At 40.9% G+C, this 14,320-nt stretch overlaps 2 protein-coding genes and 1 long non-coding RNA gene across 4 annotated transcripts; all 3 read right to left on the bottom strand.

Annotated features, from left to right (window-relative positions):
* Positions 1–2,998: 2,998 nt before the first annotated feature.
* On the bottom strand, positions 2,999–3,899 carry LOC147223840 (uncharacterized). Its single transcript, XM_086166206.1, has 2 exons — positions 3,832–3,899; positions 2,999–3,696 (listed from the first exon to the last, which is right to left on the bottom strand). Exons 1-2 carry the CDS (start codon positions 3,884–3,886, stop codon positions 2,999–3,001), a joined length of 753 nt encoding a protein of 250 aa, XP_086022332.1. The 5' UTR covers positions 3,887–3,899.
* A 3,504-nt stretch (positions 3,900–7,403) lies between these two features.
* On the bottom strand, positions 7,404–10,087 carry LOC147223839 (uncharacterized). 2 transcript variants are annotated; one of them, XR_015107612.1, is made up of 3 exons: positions 9,992–10,087; positions 8,385–8,434; positions 7,404–8,102 (listed from the first exon to the last, which is right to left on the bottom strand). It is a non-coding gene; the product is annotated as an uncharacterized LOC147223839 (long non-coding RNA). The 2 variants fall into 2 exon arrangements; XR_015107611.1 differs by lacking the exon at positions 9,992–10,087 and adding an exon at positions 8,954–9,047.
* A 142-nt stretch (positions 10,088–10,229) lies between these two features.
* LOC147223838 (uncharacterized) lies at positions 10,230–11,161 on the bottom strand. Its single transcript, XM_086166205.1, has 2 exons — positions 11,094–11,161; positions 10,230–10,924 (listed from the first exon to the last, which is right to left on the bottom strand). The coding sequence occupies exons 1-2, from the start codon at positions 11,146–11,148 to the stop codon at positions 10,230–10,232; spliced, it is 750 nt and encodes a 249-aa protein (XP_086022331.1). The 5' UTR covers positions 11,149–11,161.
* Positions 11,162–14,320: the final 3,159 nt, after the last annotated feature.

The raw sequence follows: 14,320 nt of genomic DNA, 5'->3' as shown, positions 1-14,320 counted from the left end.
AAAGACAAAAAATCACATTTGTTGAGGAAGTATTTTCTATTTTCAGTCATGACATGTATGACTGTATGACACTCTTGTGTTTAAGGTGAAATGAACAGGGTCAGCAAGAAGCAGAGAAGCTCCACTATGCTGCTCTAACAGTTGTCAAGGCAAGAGGATCAAGAAGACAGAGGGAGGAAACGTCAGATCAGTGTTTGTATTCCAGTGTAATGTAATAAATGGACGTGGTTCCTGTCATTTCTCATGAAGATGCAGATGTTCTTGAATGTTCTGAGAGATGAGAGCATGCCAGTCAGAACATATAATAAACCAACACTCCTGTGCCGACGACATCTTATGATTTCATAGGTTATTATGCATCACAAACCAAATGAAGAGAGGAAACTGTTGCTGGACCACTGAGAAGATTCAACATCAGTGATGTTCATGCAGCACGTTTTATAATGATGTGTATTTCATTCACTTTTTAAAAACTCTTCACACAGTAATAAGAAGAGAAGGAAATGAAAAAAAAGAGTCAGTTACTTTGAAGTTCCTTCTTTGGTCAAGTTCTTCACTGAGTTCAGCCCAACTGGTTTCTCAGTCCCCTCTCCACCGCCGCCCCTCCTCACAGACAGGAAATATATTGTTTGTTGAGGTTTTCTGTTCGAAAGGTTTCAGCTTAACTTTCCATTAAAGACTTCATTTTTACACCAGTATGTCTTTTTGAATGACAGAGGAGAAAATGGTTTGGGTTAAGAAGAAATCAATTTCAAATTTTAAAGTTTCCTTATCTGCAAGGAGTTGTAGAGCATGATACACTTGGCTGACTGACACTTACTGAGCCTATGAACCTGAACACATAAGAGTTGCAAAGCTAAAGTTGCAGATATGAAAATAGCTCTGCAGGAAAGTGTTGAGGATTTTGATCATGTTCAAACAAGTAAAATGGACAACAAGAAAGCAATATGAAAAATAAACATTATGTGCGTTTCAGGCTCAGGTCAAGCCTTCTTCAATCTAGTTATATTTATTCTCCGTCTCCTTCGACTGCTGCCCTCTCAAGTCAATGGAATGTAAATGTGGTTCTGTGTCTATTGCTGGTTCTTTCCTTCACCTACCAACCATCTGGTCATTTCCTAAGTGCTAATTGTTTGTGACACTGAAAAACACCACAAGGTGAAGTGACAGTGTCACATGAAATATCAGAAACACACACATACATACAACACTTTAAATCTAATGAATAAGGAAGATGAAAGCGAGTGGAGGGAAGAAATGGAAGAAGAGGTGGACCACGAAGAGGCAGAGATTGGTACAGAGTTAGATGGAGTATGTTGATTCGTTGTGGTGTCGTCTGAAGGGGTAGCGGAAAATAAAAAGGTTTTATTTTTTTCCATTTGTAAATATATATTCACAAACTGATGCTGCTCACTTTCTTATGTGATTCAAGCAACCCGGTAGCAACCTCGTGTGAATGTACTTGATGTGCTATCAATTTTTTTCAGTTTCGAAGTTTTTTCTGAATTCAAACCGGAAATTGTGATTAAACTATGGTGTCTGTACCGATTGATCAATGAAAGGTAAGTTGTTCAGGATGTTGATAGTTAGTTGTGAAGTCAGGTGACCAAAAACCATCTTTTTCTAATAGCTCAAATGCAAATGTCTTGTTTTTCATTTATAGATTAAGATATCGCAATGACGTCTTGCACAATCCATTCCTGAAATCACTTGTCAAAAAAAAAATTGCATGTTGTTGTTTATTTGCATGGAAAACAAATCATGTTATATTGCTGAAAGTACAAAGCAATGTTTCACACGTTGAGTCTGATCTACTGCCTCAGACTGTGGTACACACATTCACTCCAGGTGTCATCCTTCTTGGAATCCCTTTGAGAAGCTTGGAGGTTCCCTGACTCTTGGCGAACCTGATGAAAACACATGAAACGTAGGAATTAAATCCAGTATCTTTGTATATTTTGCATGCTTTGTATGCTTTGACCAGCACTCCCACGAACAACTGGAGTGTGATTCAATTTCAAAATCTTCTCTTGAAACCCCGTCATTTCCTGAAACCCCAGCCTTTTCACAACAACGTGTAATATATTCTTGACATCCTGTGTTGGGCCTCCATTTTTTCATAAATATGGAAATTATATCCTACCTCTGCATTTGGTCCCCAGGCAGCGGTAGACGTAGTTTCAGAGTTTTGCCAGGACAAGAAAACAGAGAAAAAGGAGAAATGTTGGCAAAGATGGTGGCAAACTTTTCTTCCACTCTGAATGTTACCAACCAGTTCTCCTGATACACAGTATTTATTGGAAAAAACATACAAAACAGCAGGACAAATTAAAGATTCAGCAGCATTTTCTTTGAAAGGGAACAATGAATATTGGTCTTCACTGGTTCACTGGTTGATCACATGTTATGATCACTTCAATACTGATGATCTGGACACACCAACATTATCAGTCCACATTGGTGTTTCATTAATAGATGTGAATTATTTTATATTTTGGTTGATATGTGTTCACATAGAACTCAGGTGATTTAACACAGATTTAAATTTAGTGTGAAATACTAAAGGGTCAAAAGAATGGGGTTTTTGAGTTGAAATCTTACACTAACCTAAAACCCACATCTTCCAAACATACAAATAACATCCAATCATTGGACATTAATTATGTTGGATTTTATTTGAAAGAACTGAAAAGTCTATATTTTGAGTAGATTTTGATGAAATTCCATTCCATCATCTTCTGATCAACAGAAGTAAAAAAGTGAAAAAAGTGACATCTTCTCCTACCTTTGCACCAGGAGCTGCTCATCGTGGACATAATAAAGTCAATGGAATTCAGGACAATAACCAGGATGGTGATGAGTGTCAAAGCTCTTCTTAACACAGAATCCCAGAGCCTGAAGTTATTGCCCTCTGCTGATTTGATCAGTGAGATCAAGAGATTTCAGTTTTATTTTCTTCAGTGGACTGGAATAATCACTACTTACTTGTAATTTTCATCTACTTACCTTGTGGATCCTGAGTTGTCCCTTTTCCAAACAGTATCTGTCCACATGATGCAGCAGCACAACTGTAGGTCTCAGTGTGAGAGGCCAGATTCTCTTTCGACAAGTGGTAGAAACAGGTGTGTGTTTGGGTCCCAGGTTTGCTCTCACACTGATCCTCACCGACTTCTTGAGTATAGATAATTCCCGGTTGAGATTCCTCGGAGTCTTTGAACCAGTAAACACTGTGCCCTGTACCACAAGTCCCAGTTTGGACTGAACACTTCCGATGCACAGAGCCTCTTGGATTGGGGGTCCCAGATGGCGAGACAAGGACAGGAATGTTGACGTTCGGACTGGAATCCCTCACAATGACCATGATGCTGTTCAGAAATTCAAAGGCATCTGATGAGCTCCCCGTGCAGAAGTAAGTAGCTGAGTCGGAAATTTGTGCATCTAAGATATTTAAGTGATTTCTGCCAGCATCAATGTCAAGTCTAAACCGTTTGTTTTTATTTTTATATTCATTTTGAAAATATATCCAGCTACGTTTATCAAATTGAACTATTGGATTTGGTGTTTGTCCCAAAGGTTGTTTATACCAGTAAAACATTGACAGAAATTTAGACTCTTCATCAAAACACTCCAAAATAAAGTCTTCGCCAACATTGACGGACAAATACTGTAAAGACGACGATGAAGCTGTGATATGAGCTGAGGAGGAAATGGAAAAGAAAGAAATGTAAAGTTAAAGTTACACACATAAAAACCTCAGCTGTGCAGAATCCATGATGATACTTGAAAGAAAAACAAAGTTAAAAGAAAACAAAATAAAAATATGATGCTCACCTGTTCTCACTAGCAGCAAACTTGACACATGAAAAACAACAGAGACAGGAGTCATGTTGGTTGAAACCTCCACCTTCACTGGAGAGAATCTGCATCTAATCTGTAGTTTTATTAAGTGAGACAGAACGTGATCGACCAATCAGATAGGAGTCTGTGAGTGTCATTGATCACATGATCACTGCTCCACCAATTATCTCTGTGTGGTACATTCCAGAAACACAATGTCGCCGACATAAGCGGAAAGTAGAACATTTCCTTTCGATGTGATTTTAGGGAAGTTTTGTGGAATTACCCTATCGTTGGCTTTTCTAATAAAATACATTTGTTTCTCGAGTACGCTAGTATATGTGTATAAAGGAGTAGTTGGTTTGTTTAATGCATCATGTTTGGACCCCATAAGAAGAATATATGGTGGTGGATCCTAAAGGAACCTTCACCATTAGTCAGGAGAGAATCTGCATCCAATCTGTAAGTTTATATGGGAAAGTATAAAATTCTGATTTTATTTTTATCTGATCTGCCAATCAGATGAGAGTCTCTGAAAGTATCACTGATCACACTCAATTTCCCTACTTTGTGATAATTTAAGGAATATTCTAGTCTATTCTATATTCTAGTCCACTCAAGGACACTCAATTTTATTTATGTAATGAACACATTTTGAACATTTTGAGCTTTGGGCTTTCAGAGCGTGTATTGGAAACTGGTCCTGAATTTTAAAAAAGAATTGGAAAAAAAAAAATCACTAAATTTTATTTAAAGTATTTATTTTAGTATTTAAATTCTGAACTGCCTGCATTTTGAAAAACAAATATCTGAAGATATAACTTCTCTGTAGCAATTGATATTTGTTGGCTTGTACAACATATTTATTTTCCTGTATTTTTTTTCAAACATGCTCAATTGCTCGAAGATTGTTAACGGTCACATCCTCATACGGTCTTTCACACTGCAAACAAGCTGATTGTTTATTATGTCCACTGTCTATTGAATAGTGTTAACTAACAGAGGAGGGAGGTGGCCATCGACACCACAGAGCTCCTCCAGCTTTCTTTTATTTTGTTGTAACAGTGTCATCTCACCTTGTGGTGGTTTTCGATGTCACAAACAATAAAGTGGAAAAAACACACAGCAAAAGACCAGATGGGTGTGAGATGAAGAGAAGAAAATGCAATAGCTTCAGAACCACAATGACATCCTGTTGAGTTGAGGGGCAGCAGAAGAGGGGGACGGAGAATAAACATCGCTGAAATGAAGAAGCAACATTTGACTTGAGCCTGTATTTTCACTTGTGCAGATCTGTTGTGTAGGACTAGGTGTTGGTATCCCTTGATGAAATCATGCCTAAGGCACCGAAGAAGAAACTCTGTGGGGTTTCAAGTGAGCGATGGCCTCCTTCAGGTTGTCAAGTGAGCGCCCTCCTTCATTGATGTTTCGCTGATTGGCCCACGACATCTCCAGAGGGTTCAGCAGTGAATCCCAGCGTCCCAGGTTCACTCCCTAGATGCCATCAGCTCACCTGAAAGCCCACGTTGGATCTCTTCTCTTCAGCCACAGCCACTGGCTCCCATTTTCAGCAGCCCCGGAGAGGTCCTTGACTGCCCGTCTGTGGGCACGTCCTTTAACTCCAATCTCCCTGAGTAGCCTCGATGTTGATGTGGCTATGAAGCCTCTGCAGCCTACTTCCACTGGACGAACCTTCGCTTTCCAGCCTTGTCGCTGAGCATCTGTGACCAGTTCAGCATATCTCAGCTTCTTTCGTTCATAGGCCTCCTCCACTGCACCCTCCCAGGGCACCGTGAGCTCTATGATGTAGACGAGCCTGAGAGAGGATGACCACAGAACGAGGTCTGGTCGCAGGTTGGTGGATGCGATCTCAGCTGGGAAGCAAAGTCTCTTGTCCAGGTCCGCTAGCAGCTTCCAGTCCCGTGCACTGGCCAGTGGCCCAAGGCTTCTTCAGCTGCCTCCTCTCCTTGACTAGGCGGTCTATTTCTGTTTGCCTTCTGGACTTGGTGGGAACTGCTGTGCTCGATCGCTTGCTTTCGACCACACCAAACCGTTCTGCTCCATAGGCATAGATCAGCCCGCCCATTCTCTCCAACTTCTTCATGGTGGTGCTTTTGATCCCCTCTAGGATGTTGCAGAGATCAGTGTTGATTTCCATCCACAGCGACTTGTCGCAGGACTTTGGCCACATGACTAATGGCCTTCGCCCCAGGAGTTTCTTCTCTGCTGATGGACGTGCTGTGTTGGATTCCGGTTCCTCTCTTGTGCCTAGCCCTTCCTCCTCTGGGACAGGGGCATTGATGTCCTGCAGACTGTGGTGTGTGTCCTGCTGCTGGACTTCAGTCGACTGACTCGGCCTGCTTCTCAAAAAGTAGCTGTCGATGCGACATCCCTGTTGACCCTTCCTTAGGCACCCTTTCTTGCCCTGGTGTATCTTCAGGCCGAGGGTGGAGGTAACCTTTGTCCAACCACATACGCAGTTCTGGAGCCTGTGTCCTGCTGTAGCTGGCGGAGCCTCTGGCATGCTGATCATCAAACTCGTAGTCTGTTCCGTTCCTGTGTCCGTTACCGTGTTATCTGCCGATGAGCCATCTTCCGCCCCCGCTCTCGCAGGCTCAGGGGGTATTTTCTTCGTATTACTTTTCATAGCCAGTTATGGGTGGGACCCATACACCAGTTGTGCTGGGTCCCGCCAACCACGGGTAGCTAGCCCGTGATGGCCCCGTTGGGGTCTGTTCCCTCCTGTCAGCTGTCTTTCCATGCTGTCGCAAGGTCTTTCCCTTGCTGTCAGCTGCACTTTCACAGCAGTCACTGGTTAACCAGATGATCAGATCTGTTGTGTAGGACTAGGTGTTGGTATCCCTTGATGAAATCATGCCTAAGGCACCGAAGAAGAAACTCTGTGGGGTTTCATGTGAGCGATGGCCTCCTTCAGGTTGTCAAGTGAGCTTGTCAAGTGTCTTATACAAGACATTTTTTTCATGTTTTTTTTTTTCAATTATGCTCAAGTGCTTAAAGATGTAATTGGTAATAATCACATGATCATACAGTCTGTCATAGTGTAAACTATCTCATTGTTTATTATGTTCACTGTCTCTTGAATAGTGTTAACTAACAGAGGAGGGAGGTGGCCATCGACACCACAGAGCTCCTCCAGCTTTCTTTTATTTTGGTGTAACAGTGTCATCTCACCTTGTGGTGGTTTTCGATATCACAAACAATAAAGTGGAAAAAACACACAGGAAAAGACCAGATGGGTGTGAGATGAAGAGAAGAAAATGCAATAGCTTCAGAACCACAATGACATCCTGTTGAGTTGAGGGGCAGCAGAAGAGGGGGACGGAGAATAAACATCGCTGAAATGAAGAAGCAACGTTTGACTTGAGCCTGTATTTTTGTCTTGTTCTTCTGTTTGTCGTCCATTTCACTCGTGCAAACATGAGTAAAATCCTCGACACATTTCCTGCCGGGCTATTTTCAGCTGTAGCTTTATCTTTGCAACTTCAGGTTCAGGGATTCAGATTTATAAATTCAGTATTTATAGTCAATCAGCAAGTGTATTTTGATCTATGGTCTATCAATAGTCTTTCCTGTCAGAAGTCCAATGAACATGGATCACTGCTTCACCTTGTTGACTTTGTCAAATTAGATGTTCAGTGAATCATTCTTCACCAACTAATTGCTCTTTCAAATAAACAGACATGATACTGTAAACCTTTAGCATTTAAAAGAAAGTTAAAGTTAAAGAAGTTGAAAAGAAACAAGCCATATATATTTCCTCTTTTTGAGCGAGGCAATCAAGAAGTCTGACCAGGGTGAGGACTTCAGTGTCTCTGCCTTTCTTTTTCTTCTGGCGTGAATAAAATACACACCATGAAAAAACTTCCTGTTTGAACATCTATGACGTTGAACCTTCACAGAGGTGACCGCAGCAGTTACTTCTCTTCATGGGGTTTGTGATGCATAATCAGCTTATGAAACCATCAACAGTCAAGTCCTTTACTAAAAACAGCTCGAGTGGACCAGCAGATGTTATCGGCACAGGAGTGGTGGTTTGTTGTGGGCTCTGAAAGACATGCTCTCATGTCTCTGAACATTGAAGAACATCTGCATCTTCATGATAAATTGATTGAAACCATGTCCGTCTCATGTCTTACTCTGGAATACACACACTGATCTGAAGTTTCCCCCCTCTGCCTTCTTGGTCCTCTTGCCTTGGCAACTGTTAGAGCAGCATAGTGGAGGTTCTCTGTTTCTTGGCGAGCCTGTAAAAATCAAATGAAACACAGGATTGCCATATATTTATATAGTTCATGACTGGTATTAAAATATATGCCATGAAAAAAACTGAAATGGGATTTTATGTATTTCATTTCTTCTTTGGATAATATGAGTCAGATCCGAAATGTATGGAAACCAGTGCAAGAACAGCTTCATTTTTATTACCATCATTTCTAATCTTTGTTCTTTAGATTGTAAATCATTCATGGTGCTTATATCCTGCTTCAAAATGTGTGGTATAAGCATTACATAGTAAAACAACATACCTCTGTAGCCGAGGTGGAGGGGGACAGAGATTTGCCTCGTGTGTCTGCTTCTTGAAAAGGAAACAGGCAGACTTTTCAAAATGTTACCAAGCTGGACATTCACCGATTTGAAATAATCATTGAAAAGAGTTATTAAAAGTCACATCGAAAGAGATCATTTCAGCATGAATTGGTATCCGGAAGAACCAAAGTATGTTGTGATATCTGGCATCAAGATTTTTGCAGCAGATCCAGTAAAAGTAAATAACAGATCTTTATAGATTGTTCTTGTTTGTCCAGCACATCCAGCAGACGCTTGATATGACTGATATCTGAGCGCTTGGAGGATGAATCATCATCTCAAATATCATTGTTGTGCCTCTCAAACCATCCTGAGAAATATTTTCTTTGTGGCAGAATGCACAATTCTGCTGACAGAGGCCACAGCGATGAGGGAATATCATTTCCATGAACAGGTTGCTATGGTCTGTGACAATGGTTAGATATGTAACATATGTAAAAGAAGCATCAACATGGATGGCAGGACCGATGGTTTCCCATCAAGAATCTGCCCAAAGTATCACACTAACTTCATCGACTCGTCTTCTGCTAGTGCGCCCTTGATCCCATGTGTTCTCCAGGTAAGCGAGAAACAGGGACCCAGAATTCCATGTCATGTAAAAGAAAACATGATTCATCAGAGCAGGATACCTTTGTCCATCACTCGTTTGTCCAGATCTAATGCTCAAATGTCCATTGTTGGTATTTTTGTGCGTGGACAGGGGTCAGCGTGGGCATCGTGAGTGGTCTCTGGCCATGCAACCATATTTGCCATGATGTGCTGGGTATTTTGACACCTTTCTATCAGTGCCAGAATTAATGTAACTTCCTCGTATCGCCAGTTCACCACTGCTCCTTCCTCAGACCACATTTATAGGTACTGTCTGTTCCGGACCAAGAACACCCCACAAGAGCTGTAGTTTTGGAGGGTCTGACCCAAATGTCTCCACTGAAATTTTACCCTTGTCTAACTCGCTCATATTCTTACGCCTCCCATTTTTTCTTGCTACTAATTCCTTGACTCTGGGGGCAAAATATTCGCTGGCTACCCAACATATCCCATCTATATAAAAGTGGCATGATGAAGAGACAATAAGTGACCTCAATATACATGTCTCTAATTTAATACATGATAAGATGTTCCAAATGATGATATCGGCATCACTTCATCAAGAAGAAATGTCTTTTTGTCACATACAGTTATATATAGAGCATAATATCAGTGAAATTTGATCACTGTATTTAACCCATCATAAATGCACCATAAGCAGAAGGCAGCTAAGGTGCAGCGCCGGTGGTGTCTTGCTCAACACTTTGAAAGGCTTTTAACTGGGAGTAGATGGGAATCGAAGCAGGAATGTTTAGTTCCAAGGATGATCGCTGTAATCCCCTGCACCACGCCGCCCCAACCAAATAATTGTTGCTGAGCCAACTCTAATGTTTGCAACTGGTAAGTTATGACGTCGATTGCAGAAATTAGGGCATCAGTAAATTCTGTTCATAAGACAACTTGTCATCAGCACCATGAACAGTGAACATAGAGGTCAAAGAACGACTGTTTGTCCCACCTGTGTGTCGGCTGATGTTTGTCTTGCACAGTCTGTACACGGTAAAAATCAGGAAAGCATCCAGGATTGTGGTGAAGATCAAACCTCCACTCAGAACAGGAACCAAGTCACTTGAGTTCATTCCCCCTTTGGATTCAATCATTTTAAAATGAATCAGATTTGAGTTTTTTCATTTTAGCTCATTAGACTGGAACATTGACTTCTCACTCATAATACATAACTATCAAATCATTTTATTCTACTTACCCTGTACATCCAGAGTTATATTGTTTCCAAAAAGTATCCAATCACATGATGCAACAGCACAACGGTAGGTTCCAGTGTGAGAGACAGTCAGATTCTCTATTGACAAGTGATACAAACAGGTTTGTCTTTGGGTCCCAGCTTTGCTGTCACACTGGTTCTCTTTGACTTTCTGAGTGTAAATAATTCCTGGTTGCGATTCTTCTGAATGTTTGAACCAGTAAACGCTGTGTCCTGTATCACAAGCCCTAGTTTGGATTGAACACGTCAGATTCACAGAGCCTCCTGGCTGGAGGGTCTCAGATGGTGAATAGAGAACAGAAAGGTTGACGTTGAGACTGGAATCCATCACAGTGACCATGGCGCTGCTCAAAAATTCAATTGTATTGGCAGAACACCTCATGCAAATATAAATTGCTGAGTCTGAAATTGTCGCTCCTGAGATATTCAAGTGATTTCTGCCAGCGTCAATATCAGGTCGAATGCGTTCATTTTTTTCAAATTCACCATATAAAGTGGGAATTTTGTTAGCTAATTTGGTCATGAGATTTGGTTTCTGTCCCAGAGTTTGTTTATACCAGTAAAAGGTTCCTGAAAATCCAGATGCTTCAAAGAAACACTTCAACACAAAGTCTTCACCAACAGTGACAGATAAGTGTTGTAAAGGTGACGATGAAGCTGTGAGGTGATCTGAGGAAGAAATAAAAAAAAAGGAAATGGAGAGTTAAACTTACATGAATAGTAATCTCAGAAATACAAATCACATGGCCACATTTGCAACAAAAGTAAAATAAAGTAAAATGAGAAATGAAAACAAGTAAAGGTAAAATGAGAACAACATTAAAAAAAAAAATCTCACCTGTTCTCGCCAGCAGCAAACTTGCCACATGAAAAACAACAGTTGCAGGAGTCATGCTGGTTGAAACATCCACCTTCACGCAATGGAATCTACATCTAATCTGTAGGTTTATAAAGCAAAAGAGATTTTGTTCGACCAATCAGACAAGAGTATGTGAAGGTATCATAGATCACATGTTCACTGCTCCCCCAGTCATCTCTGTGTGGTACATTTCAGAAACACGATGTCACGGAAACGTGCAAAAAGGAGAATGTTTTTCATCGATATGTCCTCTGTTATTTTCCTGACATTGAGAGTAGACCTCAGCTGGATTTTTGGAAAACAGTTTATTTATTCTTCTGGTTAGTTAGGATTAGGGCTGTGAGCCTAACTTGTCAGTCTCTAGGGCTTCACTAGGGCATCTTGTTGTATTGGACTGGCACTTCCTGATCTCATCACCTTTCCGTAGCTCAGTTAACAAACTAAACTCGACACTTCTTTGTGTGATCTTGTTCTCCAGTCTCGTCGTTCATGGAGAGCTCCATCCATCGCTCCTTGTGGTTACTGTTGTTCATCATGTAACTTGTAGTTGGTTAGTTATTTTCTATGGTGATTGTCATTAGTGTCATGTTCAAATCCTCCAGTGGAGATGCATCTGTCACTGTCTCAGCCTTGGCAGAAGTTGTGTTCACCAAATATTCAGTGATCTGCCCTTTGAGGTCAGCTGCCCTTGTGTTCATGGTCTTTTTGCTTCTTGGAGCTTGGTTCCTAATCTGGTTTTTGGGGGACGAAGATGGCATCCCCTGGTGTCCTGGCTCCCTCTTGACGTAGCATCTTAGCATTGTGGAGAAGGCGTGTTTTAGCTCAGTTGATTTTTCTTACAGATATTACAACACTAATTTCCTTTCTACTTCACCATTATCTTGGATTTTGTTCATGTTTGCCCAAATCTATTAAGTAACAATCAAACGGATGAACAAAAAAAACATATATATCGCATTGTTTCCTTGGTCAGGCCAAGCTTTTCTAAGCAAATTCTGCAATATTTACAGTATGTTCAGTCCTCTTCTACTGCTGCCCCCTAAAATCAACAGGATGTACATGTGGTTTTGTAGCCATCACCATTTTTTCCTCTTCTCTTCTCTTCTCTTCTCTTCTCTTCTCTTCTCTTCTCTTCTCTTCTCTTCTCTTCTCTTCTCTTCTCTTCTCTTCTCTTCTCTTCTCTTCCCTTCCCTTCTCTTCTCTTCTCTTCTCCTCTCTTCTCTTCTCTTCTCTTCTCTTCTCTTTCTCACCTTCCACCCACCTTCCTGTCTAAACTCACTTAGAACCCTCTGCATCACCACTGCAAACAAGAAGGGGCTCAGGGCTGACCACTAACATAATCCCACTTTCACCTTGAACTTCTTTGTCACACCTACAGCACACCTCACCAATGTTTCGTGGCTTGCATACATGTCTTGCACCATGGTGACCTGAATTCCTCATACAGTACCATGCATATAGTAACAAGCCTCAATGCAGCTTCCTCTGACAATCTCTGTGACAAATACTAATCTCTGACAAATACTGAATTCTGCTCTCAGTCTAGATTCTTCTATTTCTTCTCGAAAATGTCTAACATGAGCTGTTCTTTTGATAGACTCATTCTTGATCCTATATATCAGGGGTCGGGAACCTTTTTGACTGAGAGAGCCAAAAAACCCACATATTTTAAAATCTGATCCTGAGAGAGCCATATGTATATTTTAATACCAAAAACAGCTAAATGGAAGAGAAAGATCAACAATTTCAGAGTACAATAAGACTGAATTTATTTTGAACAACATACTTTGCTATAAGTATGTAACTTAATAACTTAAAGTAACTTAATAACAAGAAAAGGGCTTCTTAATTATAATGCTACTAAACGTGACCGCAGGTTCGTCTTAATGTTTTCTAGGTGCGAGAACAACTGTCCATTGTCAATATTATAACAAGCAGCTGGTCTGCAGGCTGAAGTTTTTTTCTGTCCATTTGTGTTTACTTGCCAGCTCTGCTTATTTACCCACATGTCCGAAAACTACTGAAATACTTCGCTGCATTTATGTCATTCACCTGTTGTTTCTCCACTTGATTTGACATCATAATGGTGCGATCTTGTACAGTTCTTGCTGAGAAAGGCGTATCTTTTATACGTTTGATTATCTTGTCTTTATCCTTAAAGTCGTCAAAAAGCTCGTTGGCCACATCAAGCATGAATGATTTGGCGTATTCGCCATCTGTAAACAGCTTCCCGCTTCTCACAATTGTTAAAGAACCAGCAAAATTGTAATCACCTTGTTTGGCCCAGACACGGAGCTGCTGCTGACTAGCCTGCACTCTGGACACTAGTTCTCGACAGGCCTTCTTTCTGTCATCTCCCGCTGGATATTTCTCTGCAAATGTGGCATGGCGTGTGTCAAAGTGTCGTTTTATATTTGAACGTTTCATCGATGAAATTTTATCATTGCATAAAAGACACACTGCACAACCCGCTCTCTCCACGAAGGCAAATTCTTCTGTCCATTCCTGCTGAAACATACGGTAATCCTCATTGTTTTTTCTTTTCGTCATCTTCTTGGTTAGAAGGGTTCACTCTGCAAAAACAAGCTAACCAAAAACGAGGGAATATTACTTCTTGGCCTCAAAGTGACGTGTGCAGGCTGTTGTAAATTATCCAATAAAATTAGACTTTTAGGGTATCGGACCTTCCCGCACACCGGAGTACAGAAAGGATCGGCTCTTTGTTGCGTGCCAGCGCGAAAAGTTGCGGGTGAAAATATCTTAAGATTAAAATATGTCTGGATTTTTTTTTTTTATTGTGATGGCTTTTCCTGTAATTTTTTTTACCAAAGTAACATTATTATTAAAATTATTGATTAATTTTTCTGTTAAGAAATTTTCAAAGAGCCAGAGGCAGTCATCAAAAGAGCCACATCTGGCTCGCGAGCCATAGGTTCCCGACCTCTGCTATACATCCTCGCCACTCCCAAAGAGAACGTCAGCATCTTCACCTCTGTGACCTCTTGCTCTGCCAACGGCCTGTCCGTCAATGTCACTGTTTCTAGGCCATACAGCATCACTGGTCTAAGCACTGTCTTGTACACCTTTCCTTTAATTCTGGATGATAGTCTTTCGCATAGTCCATAGTCTATTGCATAGTACCCCTGACACTTTTCTCTACCCATTCCGACCTGCTTGAACATGTTTCCTTACTTCTTTTCTACACT

Source organism: Fistularia commersonii, chromosome 19 (genome assembly GCF_037954325.1).
Source record: "Fistularia commersonii isolate RoL2024-O1a breed Wild chromosome 19, RoL_Fcom_v1.0, whole genome shotgun sequence".
Classification (NCBI taxonomy): domain Eukaryota; kingdom Metazoa; phylum Chordata; class Actinopteri; order Syngnathiformes; family Fistulariidae; genus Fistularia; species Fistularia commersonii.
This window is presented reverse-complemented; position numbering and strand designations above follow the sequence as displayed.

What these genes read in the sequence shown, in the direction of transcription:
- LOC147223840 (XM_086166206.1), bottom strand. Translation starts at nt 3,886, where the DNA reads ATGACTCCTGTCTCTGTTGTTTTTCATGTGTCAAGTTTGCTGCTAGTG. An exon ending in TTTGCTGCTAGTGAGAACAG is followed by an intron (nt 3,697 to 3,831) that starts GTGAGCATCATA and finishes TTTCCTCCTCAG; the next exon opens with CTCATATCACAGCTTCATCG.
- LOC147223838 (XM_086166205.1), bottom strand. Translation starts at nt 11,148, where the DNA reads ATGACTCCTGCAACTGTTGTTTTTCATGTGGCAAGTTTGCTGCTGGCG. An exon ending in TTTGCTGCTGGCGAGAACAG is followed by an intron (nt 10,925 to 11,093) that starts GTGAGATTTTTT and finishes TTTCTTCCTCAG; the next exon opens with ATCACCTCACAGCTTCATCG.